At 36.7% G+C, this 12073-nt stretch overlaps 1 protein-coding gene across 7 annotated transcripts in view; it reads right to left on the reverse strand.

The window, feature by feature from the left end:
- Positions 1-705: 705 nt before the first annotated feature.
- The window catches only part of LOC128988470 (SH3 and multiple ankyrin repeat domains protein 1-like), a 236791-nt gene continuing 225423 nt past the window's right edge, over positions 706-12073 (reverse strand). For all 7 annotated transcript variants that reach the window (XM_054409784.1, XM_054409780.1, XM_054409778.1 and 4 more), the window contains 9 exons: positions 11036-11249; positions 10359-10560; positions 8882-9098; positions 7971-8057; positions 7586-7749; positions 6556-6642; positions 4215-4440; positions 2572-2696; positions 706-2167 (listed from right to left, as the gene is read on the reverse strand). In XM_054409784.1, the coding sequence (XP_054265759.1) occupies positions 1460-2167; positions 2572-2696; positions 4215-4440; positions 6556-6642; positions 7586-7749; positions 7971-8057; positions 8882-9098; positions 10359-10560; positions 11036-11249 (2030 nt within the window). In that variant the 3' untranslated portion in view covers positions 706-1459. The remainder of the gene's footprint in view (positions 2168-2571; positions 2697-4214; positions 4441-6555; positions 6643-7585; positions 7750-7970; positions 8058-8881; positions 9099-10358; positions 10561-11035; positions 11250-12073) is intronic.

Below are 12073 nucleotides of genomic sequence, written 5' to 3' on the forward strand. Positions count from 1 at the left end.
AAAATCCTCCCTCATTGATAACATCATGGAATGTGACTTACATGTACAACGTGTGTTATTTACAAACCTGAAAAATCTCTTTAACAATGTAAATATGGGTTAACCACCTAATGAATTAAGACAGTACTATCAATTTCAACGATAAAAATATTTCAAACAGTATAGAAATATTGTGGTACAAAATAAAATAAGCAATAATATTCTCTCAATTGACATATAGCAAACAAGTACGGAGCTCGATCCGAAATAAAATTTCATCTAGAAAATATAATAATTTGTAATAGACAAGCGCTGAATTGGAGAAGTGAACTAGTTAGCAACAATGCTGAAATGTGGATAGTAAAAAAACACCGATTACATATGTACACGTGGCTTGGCAGGATACGGTCGTAGACCAACTGACACTTTACTAGAGGTACTTTCTATGAGCAAGTTTTTTTTCCATTTATTGGGATTACTTTATTTAAAAAAAATTTCATTAAAGGGATCTATGACAGTAACTTTTACTTTCTAGACTTGAGTTTCAGTACAAAATTTGTAGCTGTATCATCAGCTTGTCTAGTATTAATTTTTAGATTTCTTGGTTTAAGGCCTTCCATACTTATTTAAATATAAAAAATGGAACTCACTTTTAGTCAAATTTAACAGAGTGTCACACATAATAATTGTTGTAGCTAAATTGTCATAATTTATGAAATACATATCTAAATTATCTACATCAAAATTTTATTTCACAAAGGAATAAATAATCTGTGTACATAGTTCCCTTCAAATTTCTCATAATTACTCTCTAACTTAGTTTAAAGTTGGACGCAAACTTAGCTTTACATTGATAATCATTACTAATCCACTATATAGACACTATTTACACGATAAACTCAATATTCGGAATGTATAAATAACTAAGTATGAAACAATCTAACTCTCGTATATAAAAGGAACATACATTAGGCAAGATAAATTAACTTGGCACATTTATAATGTACAACTGACGGCATGCTGTTTACATACACTCAAGTCTATGCTTATATACAATTTGAACAAAAAACTATAATCTTTTAACAAATATAAATCAACAATAAATACAATAGTATGCATCTATGCAAAATTAACTACGGTAGTAAGCCAGCGCATTAGACTTGCTTTGAACAGTAAGGTAGAATAAAAAAATCTGTTTGCACCTTCCAAAAGGAAAAAAATAGAACCTCAAAATAGTACTCTTACACTTACATAAATGATTTTACACATCCCAAAAATGATCCAGAATTTAAGTAATTAAATTTTAAAATAATTCACGGTAGTAAGTAATTTACAAACTAATCAATGACTTCTTTATAGAAAAACCAAAAGAATTATTTGTATCACTAAAAATTATTTTGAAAAAAGTTTTATAACAGTTTTTTCGGCATAAAACATGCCACAGAATTAATGTAAAGAATTACATGTAATGCGTTGATCCTTACTGACTATGAAGCCTACTGGGAGCTGCCTTTGGTGTTGACCCGACTATTCGAACTCTCGTGACTAAGCGACCATCGGAGAACTGTGGTGGGGGCGCCAACACTTCCTCCATAACGGGGCCAACCCCGCCTGCATATTCTGGGGGTGGCGGAACAACTAACTCCTCCCTCTCATCAGTGTCCGCCTCGAGTGGTGGGGGTAGTTGTGCCAGCGACACTGCGTTCCTTGTTAGAGCAGATCTCTGCGAAGTTCGAGGAAGAGTTGACGTTCCAGTCGAGGATTCCTGATTCACATCAAACCCGGAGGGAGGTCCCGCAGGTATTTCCTGATCCGAGCTAACTCCACTGGAAGAATTATCCCCGTCTTCAGCTCCGGGGATAAAGTCGTTCGGGTAGGATTTGGAGCTTTTCAGCTGGGTTCGGACTTTCTGAATCTCGTCTACGCTGAAGCTGTGAGGTAGACTGCCGGAACTGGTGCTGCTACCGCCACTTCCCTCCGTCTGGTTCACTCTGATCACAGTCTTGTCCGCGGGCTCCGTGTCGCTTTCGTTCTCACTGAGGCTGTAGTCGGGGTCTGGAATAGGCGGGGCCGACACCGGTTGCTGTTTGCGGTTCCGGATCGGCTGAGCGTAGGGATTTGCGCCCTGAGATCCTGGCGCTGGTTTGAATGAAGACGACGGTGATCGTAAACTGTGTGATTTACGAACCTGTGGTACAAGTGAGTGTGTTAGTGGTACACTGCAATAAATCTACTGACCTTTTAAATTTAAATGGACTTCATACAAAACTTCAAAAGCGGTAGGAGCATAATGTACAAGGTTAAAAAAATTATCTAAAATAATTTAAAATCAACATTATACAAAAATAACATGTCCAAAATTTACATTCCTACTACTACCCTAAATTGGACACAATTAAGTTTATCAAAAAGTTCTTTAAAAACCCAATATCATATAAATTAAAATAAGAGTACCAAAAAGAAGAAAGCTAAATATTTTGCTTCCAGCTTCAGTAACAGAAGCTTTAGCAGGTTGCAAATTTATTTTTAAAAAAATATGTCCCCCACTAAATAAATTAAGCTCAATAAATTAAGCTCTAATACATATTTTACCTGTGGTCTGTTTGCGTGGGAGGGAAGAGAGCGAGATCGGTAACCAACATTTTTGACATCTTCAGGCGAAGCGTACAGTTTGGCACTGGCAGCTGGCTTAAAGCTGGACATAACGCCATCTCCACCTGAGGAAAAGAACTTATCAATTTCCAATTCCACCTATTAGGCCTTTGCTTAAATAGGCCCACAGCAGCAAACCTGCAAACTAAGCTAATTTTCATCAAATTTTCCCCTATTTAAACCGCAATTTAAACGGGGAAAACCCCGTATCGTAGCGCAATTGAGCAGGTTTGGGAACTTGTTGTTATAAAATGTAGGATTATAAATTTCAAGAAAGTCTGTACTCGAGTTATCGTGTTATAGACCATAGACACTATATAGTGTATTGAAAGTTATCAATTAAATAAAAATGGGTAGTGAGCTGGTCTAGTGGCAGAGTGCGGGACTTAGAAGACCGAGGTCCTGGGTTTGAATCTTTCCAAACACCAATGGATTTTATCTACCTGAAAATGCTGCGACTCTCTAGGACTAGTCTGAAGTAATGTGTAAAAACAGTTCCGGACGTAAAAAATACTCAAACACACATACAGGGTGATTCAAAAAGGACTTTACAACTTTGAAAATTCATATAAATCTTATTAAACAAGGTACAGAGATGGTTTTGGTGTCGTTTTAAAGGAAAACACTTTGAGTTTTTTTACCTTAAAATATCAAATTTTTACCTTAAAAGGAATTTTAGGTACGAAAAAATATCGAAAACCGTTAAATTTTTAAAATAAATTTAACAAATTTTGAAAATGTGGCATTTTTTGAAGCTGAAGGAGTGCAATTTTCGATAAACGCCTAAGAGTGTCTTGTAGAAAATTTAATTCCGAACCTACGATTTTTCCTCAAATTGTTTCTAACTCTTACCGTTTTCGAGCTATAGCCGTTTAAAAAAAACATGATTTGTCGTTTTCAGAGGTCCGCCATTTTGGAATTTTGAAGAGGTTAAAATTTCCCCCCCGAAATCACGAATTTCCCCCCCATATTATTCTTATGGGAAATAACATTGAAAAATACCGACTTTGGAAAAATACCGAATGAGACTTGGAATTTCGTAGTATTGCAGTATGGGATCTTAAATTAACGGTAGAATTTGCAAAAAGTCCCATTTTTAAATGGCGGACCTCTGAAAACGACAAATCACGTTTTTTTAACGGCTATAGCTCGAAAACGGTAAGAGCTAGAAACAATTTGAGTAAAAATCGTAGGTTCGGAATTAAATTTTCTACAAGACACTCTTAGGCGTTTATCGAAAATCGCACTCCTTCAGCTTAAAAAATGCCACATTTTCAAAATTTGTTAAATTTCTTTCAAAATTTTAACGGTTTTCGTAATTCTTTCGTACCTAAAATTCCTTTTAAGGTAAAAATTTGATATTTTAAGGTAAAAAAACTTGAAGTGTTTTTCTTTAAAACAACACCAAAACCAGCTCTGTACCTTGTTTAATAAGATTTATATGAATTTTCAAAGTTGTAAAGTCCTTTTTGAATCACCCTGTATAAATGACAAAAGATGGTGTTTTTGGTTAAAGACTCCAAAACAAATTCTAAAGTAGCTTCAGACCTATTCCTTTCAATGGAGGGTGGCTATCAACATACCGTTGCCAGTGTCATGTCCAGTGTCGGGTGCGGCGGGTGGTGGTGGAGGAGGGTGGCTAGGCGGGGGAAGAGGTCGCAACTCCTCCTGACTGTGGTGTTGCCGAGGGCCAGTCACAGCCCCATTGACCGCCGCAGCAAGATCCGGGGTGCTGTGAAAGTCCCTGTGTAGCTCTGACACTCCGGCCATCCCTATACCAGCCAGACTGAAGCGCACTCGGGTATTAGCCTGTAGACAACAAATTGTAAGACTGTGCGCTTATAACATAAGTTGATTTATAGACGGATTATGATTCTTAGAATAAACGGATAGCTAGCTTAGCTCAGAAAAAATTAAAGGTTCCTTAGGAAACAAATATTGTATCTTTTCTATGTCCGTGTTCACTATGGCCTATACAGAGTGTCCCATGTAAGGTGTCTCAAATTGATTAAGAAAAAACGGCTTAAAGTACAAGGGTGAAATAAAATTATTTCCCGCTAAATGGACCCCAAGGAATAAGGTGAAAATATTTTTCTGATACAGGGTGTCCCAAAAATTGAGGGTCACTAGTTCGAATCTTGTAATTTACAAATGTAAACATATATCAAGTTATTCATCATTTTAAAGGTATTTGATAGAGAAACTTTTTGGCCGAAACTGAAATTAATGATCTTTTTCCGTTTCAAAATGGCTGCAGTTTTTTTTGGAAAAAAATCAATATGTTTTTATACTCTGTGTTTCATTATGAAGTTAGCTTTACTGTGATATGCAACGGTTTTTGAAATAATAAAAATTCAAAAAAATTGAGTTTGGAAAATCTGCCAATGCCCACTGTTCAATGTTTTCAAATAGCAACATTTGTCAAGTGGAACCTCATTTTATAGGTTTTTAATTCTTAATAACTTTGTAATTTACACTTACTTCGTATCTCTTTTAGTTTTTAGTAAGTAACAAAAAACCTAATTTTCCTATATCAAATTCATAATACAGTAGACAACCTCTTATTCGGACACCTTTAAACCGGACATCAGTTTAACCGGACACTCAGCGGAAATGACATCTCTTTAACCGGACAATTTTTATCAGCACATCGGTTTAACCGGACTAGATCGGCAGGAAGTGGGCAGTACTGAAATAACTGTTCTCGTGGGAAAGATGAGACCAGAGATCATGTGTCTAAATACAATGCTCTCCTAAATTTAAGTCAAATACCCTACTGTATACAGTATGTATTTAAATGGTCAGTTTTAACAAGTTTTTTGGGATGTCAGTTTAACCAGAAAACCCGTTATCCGGACTGGCTTCGGAGACATTTCAATTATCAATTATCAATTTTGAATTATTTATAAGATGGGGACGCCACTATGTGCATATTTTAACCCAAATATGAGTGAAGGATGAGTGGCGTGATTTTGTAGTCTTGTTTAGTGACTAAGGCCGACATAATCCTTAGACACAGCTGTTAATTAATAGCCCAAACAGCTGCTGATGGCAACTAAGGAACCTATAGTTTTATAGTAGAATCCGAACCACATTCTTGTCTTGGTATTTAACGAAATGTTAATCCTACAGAAGGGGGCTATCAGAGCTATGAATGGATCAGAGCCAGACGAGCACTGCAAGCCTCTTTTTAAGGATTTTAAGATTCAAACTGTAATAAATTTGTTTATTTATGATCTTGCCCTTTATATCTAAAAAAAACCCCATCACCTAAAATTCAATAATCATAATCACAATACCAGATTTAAAAATAGTGCCTTGTTCTTGTTAGAATCACGTCGTCTGAGTAAGACTAGCAAGAGCCACATAGTGTTATAAACTAAAGTATATAACCTTTTAAAACACAATATTGATGCTTATCCGCAAGAAAAATTTAAGTCCTTGTTTTATAATTGGCTACTAGACAACCCTTCTTATAGCCTGGACGATTTGTTCAAATCTGGCCAAATAAATCTTTTGATTGTATAACCCTGCTGCTAACCTGTTGCTTTATGTATCCTTATGACAAATGAAGATTTTTATTATTATTATTATTATTATTCGTCTATTTGGCCTGATGATGATTGAGTGTCCAATTGAAATCCATCACCACTTACCATCAATTATATATATTTACCGTCTTGTGAGTTAACAGTATTAGTGTAAATATATGTTTTAAGTGTTATTGGACGTATTTTTATTTACTTTCTGTAATCTTTTGTCTTATAAGAGTGGATTTGTATTTTAAAAACAAATAATTAAATTCTTTTAAGATTACTGCAGAGATGAGCACTTCTGCTTCCTTGATAGGAAAGTCATCAACTTGACAACAAGCTTACAAATTTAACTTTGTGTAAATAACTTTTAACTTTGTGGGCAAATTACCTTGCCCTTGCTGCGTTTCATCTCTGCCACAGATGCGTACACTCGAGGAGTGCGTGCGGGAGAAGACGGTTGTGAGTTTCCCCCTGCCTGTAATATTTAATTGGATTAGTCCGAGCCGGCCTATTTGGCCACAAAAGGTGTTTTAATAAATAAAGATTACAAATACACAAGTCAAAGGAAATAAATGACACATTTTTATTAGGAATCATTTTTAGTATTTTTAGTAGTATTTTAAAGTGGCAAGTTTATTACAATTTTTGGAATTCCCGGATGAAATAACACACATCTTTTTCAGCATAATTTATAAGAAATAGTTACAAATTTTTAATCCTGTTAGGCCTGCGGTTTAGCTCCTACGTTTTGTGCCAACGGTTGGTAAAATGGCCTTTTTGAAGCCCCTAAGTCAAACGTGCATTATTCGTCAAAATACATTTAACAACCATCTACATACTCAATTCAACATTGGTTTCACCTGTATCATCCCTTTTTCACCTGTCATACTTGACCTATTTTTACAATTGAGGTGTCATGTCGTTGCAAAGGTAATGATCTAGTGGAGTTACGAATGGTAACCAAAACGCTAATTTCCTTTAGGTCATCGTCACCCTAGTGTTTGATTTCTTTCTAGACTTAAAGATCCAGTGATGCTGACCAACTTTCCATATAACAGTTTTAAATGTGAATTGTAATTTACCAACTCCTTCAGTATTATGTATTAAGCATAGACATATTGTAATCAAGATACAAATAAAAATACTTGTTAAACAGGCAACTTTTATTATGATTGTATTCTGATTCTTTTTATGGTCTAGATCCATAATCAACAAATTTAATTTGTTGTAAATTAGTAGTTTTGTTCACCTAATAGCTATCTGCAACAAACATAATCTTTGAAAGCTAAAATGTGTAGTATTTTTCCTTTTGCCTTGCAAAAATATTCTGAACCCTATTGACATGTCACATTTATATGCGAGGTGGTGCATGGGTTCCCTCGAACATTTTAATTTCCAACCCAATGAAGACACTCTACCTGGAAGTTAGAGGTAGTCATCATGTAAGGTGTCTGTCGTTGGAACAGAGACTCCAGTTCGGCAGCAGTGATGCGACTGGAGGTGGGTCGAGCTCTAATGGAAGCTGTCCTTGGCTGGACTTTGCCCGGATCTGTACTGTCTCCCGAGTTTGCCGCTTCCTCCTCTATAAGTGGTCGAATTGTGAGAACAAGTGTCAGGCGGATTACAATAATGTAAAAATATCAAGGACATAATAAATTTGATATGAAAACTTTGGTCATATAATATGGGAATTTGTTATAACACCTTAACCTTAATACTCTGATATGATTTATAAAAAAAAATTGGTTGATTTGATAAGTAAGCTAACAAATTGGTAGCTATTTATTAGACGATACAACTTACCAGCCACCATTGATTTCGCTCGAGCTCTCCCAACACTAAGGGTTGTCTTCGGATCCCGCCTAGGAGGTAACGGTGCTGGCGCTCGACCTGGAAACAACAATACATATTTAGTTCAACAGACTTTTAACAATAAAAAAAAATTACTGGAACTAAATAATGTTTACTAAGTGTGCAGCTTACAATGACCACAATTGATGACCATTAACTTTGAATCTTGAAACTAAAACTAATTAAAATCGTAAAAGGTAACGTGAAACCTTTTTAGCTATCTCGTCAAGGCTAAAAAAAATACAGGTAATTCAATAATTATAAATCATAAATATGAATATTAGATCAATTTAGTCATTTAGTGGTCGACATTTTTTTATAAATAAATATCAATATGAAAATGTAAAGTACGCTCTACCATTATTATACTCCAATCACAAAATTTAGGGGAAGAAATCTATCCCCTCCACGTCTTGATCCTACATTTAATACATAGCTCAACAGCTGAAATTGCTCAAAACGTCAATCAGCTGCAACGTAAGCAGAAAAAAGTGGTGGAGGAACCTCCTCTTAAACCGCCTAAATAATATTGTGAACGGACTAGTATAAACAATAACTATTGCAGTTCAGAATAAAAATTACAAGTTTTATCCAGTGTTAGTGGTGATCTGTTTGGTCCATTGCGACCGGCTTGACTGAAAACTGGTATAAACAATAATAATACAAAAAATGACAACAGGTCCAAAATTAAAATTGAAAAAATCTTTAATTTCAAATCTTTTGAATTTCGAAACTCCCTGAAAAATTCTCAAAACCAAAACTTTTCTAAAGTTTTGATCGGTTTGAGAATTGAGATTATTTTTCGACACATCACTATTGACCACAAGAAGAGATGTTACATAGCTTACAGCATATATACTGACCGAGCGTAGGGAAGTTATTGTTGAGTTTGCGTGGCAGTGTTTGATACTGGCGCGGGGTGGGTTGGTTCTCCTGGCCGGCAGTCAGCCCGGCAGCGGCGCTCTTAGAGCTCGGCAGTGCGCCGGACGACACGACAGTGAGCGACACCAGGTCTCCAGACTTGCGGATCAAATCCACTACATGCTCGTGAGACGCGGCACTCACGTCTTCACCGTTGATCTGTGACAAAGATTTGGGGAAAGTTATTTTATGGGGTAGCTGCTTGGTCATGGTATTTATTACTTTCACTACCAATTAAGATAGTAAGTGGGTTTATTCTAAGTTCTAACCCAAATTTGAGCGAAAATCCTCTTTAAGTCTTAGAGCACTTATACAGCTGGGCAGTTGAATGGTTAGTAATCAAAAGGTCGCCGGTTCGATCCTGAGAAAAGTCAGTAGCTTTTTGATGGTTCGAAACTGGACCCATCTGTTCCTGATCATTGGGCTTTAAATAAATGATCCTGACTAATGAAACCGCTGATCTTAGTCAGTAACAAAGCTACACAGGTCATCACACACCATTCTACACTCATCCTTCACTCATATTTGGGTTAAAATACGCACCTAGGTGGCGTCCCCATCTCAATGATTGATTATTGATTATTGATTGATTGAAAGATGGGTGTAGAAAGGAGTTAGATGCATTGTTTAGCTTTATTGATCAACTTTTTCCTTAGCCAGGATAATTTATTATAAGTTTTTTTTTTACCAGCCTATGATTTGGAATCGTCAAAAATCTTACTTTTATCAGGATAGAAATGGCTACTTTCTGATTATAGTCTGTGTGATGGAACCTGTCTCCTGACCCTCCGTCTACCTGGGACCACCCTTGGACTGGCCTGGGACTTAAACCATTGACCAGTCCCCAGGTAGACGGAGGGTCAGGAGACTGGTTCCATCATACAGACTATACCAGGTGAGCATCTAAAACCCGTCAGCTACTCAGCTATAGGTCACTGGTCTCACACTGTTCGACAGACCCCAGCTATCACTGAGCTAAAAATACAACTAGAGGTTGCTGGCACGACAACTCTGCTAGAAAATCTAGAAGCTGAAACATTTTGTTGTGTTGGTACCAGCTAGGAAAATCGACTCATCGACTCATGCCTTTATGGATGTTATAATGTTCAAATGTACTCAGTTAATGTACTTTATACCTTAGTACTAATAGCGACCAAGGTCTCGCAATTCTGTCATTAAATGCTACCAAACCAATTGTATTTCTAGCTCACTGCACTGAACAGTGAATTTAGTTTATGGCAATCCCATTTTTGGAATAAATGCATCACATTTATGTCCACATCTTTGAAAAGTGTAGTGATTAATCCGACATTTAGTTTGCAACAGTAACTTTATTTGAGGGTAAAAGTCAAACCCTGTTCCTCGTAAACTTTTTACAATATTTATTTAGACTGTAGGGCTATGGATGTGAATAACTACCGCTAGCAAGTAGTCGTTCTTCCGTAGGCCAGCCATGTCCGCGACACCTCCTTTGTCCACATCATCCAGGTACTGAAGTGCCGGATACCTCGCGGACGGCGTCAACTCCATGAGGGGTGATGTTGCCTTGGCGCCGCGCAAGACAAACCCAAACCCTCGCCTTGCACGGTGCAACACCACAGTGCGTGGTTCCGCTGGTAACCTGTTATGTTGATAAGAGACCACAAGACAGTTAGAATACTACAGCGGAAGTTGTGACAGAATGTAATTTGAATAACATCCTTAAACTATTTATGTACTGCTAAGTACTGTGTCAATCAAAATTGCGCGAAGTGCTATACTAGCACTACAACATTTAACTCATGTAAAGTAATGCCAGTACTTAAAAAGACATTGCTTGCTTGAGACCAACCGCATGCTCTAGCGTATCAGTAAGACTTGCCTGCTTATGCCGAAATCATATTACAGCCAGTCTGCACATACCAGTATTCTATGGAGACTGGCCGCAAAGGTTTATCTTAATCTTAATTTTTCTTAAATATATCAAAAATTTTATATGTAAAATTACGTTATTCGAGATCAGGTCCTGTAATAACGATCAGTAGGATGAACTCTCCAAAAAATGGTTTAGGTTACAATTACAAAATATCTTAAATTACGTCGGGACAAAAACTCACTGTTTTTTATGCCTCGGGGCAGTGGCAAAGTGTTTGAGTGAGGTAGCGTTGGACTCCCTGCGTCCGACTACACGGCGATGTACAGGCAGTTGAGGCGGGGGTACTAAACCCCCCCGTAGTCGCACCTCCTGTACACAGTGGGGAGGGAATAGCCCCGTTTCCCCCCCGTTGCGGTGCGTGCCTTCCAACAGACCACAGTCCGTAGTCCCCGTCACTGTAACAGACAGAGGTAACTGTCAAATTCATATACTAATTATGTGACAGAGAAAACTGTTAAAAAGTAAAATAAATTGCTTAATTATTGCATGAAATATAACATTTCAAATATTTTACAATGGAGTAATTTGTGAAAATTTTTCATTCATTTTTTAACCCTCTGAGTGTCATGCGTCGCTGCAGCGACTCACGAACACTGTTTACGGCGAAGGCTCTATGACTGACAAAATCGGATTGAACTGGATCGAGTTAGGTATCGTTCTTTTAATTAGATTCTAAGCTTTCTCCAGAGGTCTGTCTCTAAGCGCTTTATGTTCTCCGAGCCGATCGTAATTGTAGCAGACAGCTGACGTGCGTATTTGTAAACAGGTTAGTTAACCTCGGACCGATGACTGATGTGTTTTATTATGTTTATCATTGTTTTAGTGTTAAAAATCAAAAGTAGTGATATACGTGGTGCATTATAAGAAGATTTAAGTGATTTTGAAGGGCTGGTTGATGATCCTGAAGAAGTAGGTAGTGATATTGATGTAAATTATCAGCCAGATTCCTAGCTATGGTTAGGCTATGCATTCTTAGCTAAACGCTATGTACTGAAATCAGTTTTTTGCCCATAACTTATTTATTTGCAAATCTACTTCCTTATATTATTATATATTTGTAATCCTCATACAATTTAGAACAAAGAGGCTATTTTCAAATATTTATAGGCCTATAATTTATACAATTTCATTGAGCGCAAACTTATTTTTTTTCAATTTTTCCAAAATAATTTTTATTTTTACCTAAAAAAATTTTTTTAAACAAATATTCCTTAGGTTT

This window comes from Macrosteles quadrilineatus, unplaced genomic scaffold, assembly GCF_028750875.1.
Source record: "Macrosteles quadrilineatus isolate MER2022 unplaced genomic scaffold, UCM_ALF_1.0 Scaffold_3__2_contigs__length_128488019, whole genome shotgun sequence".
Classification (NCBI taxonomy): domain Eukaryota; kingdom Metazoa; phylum Arthropoda; class Insecta; order Hemiptera; family Cicadellidae; genus Macrosteles; species Macrosteles quadrilineatus.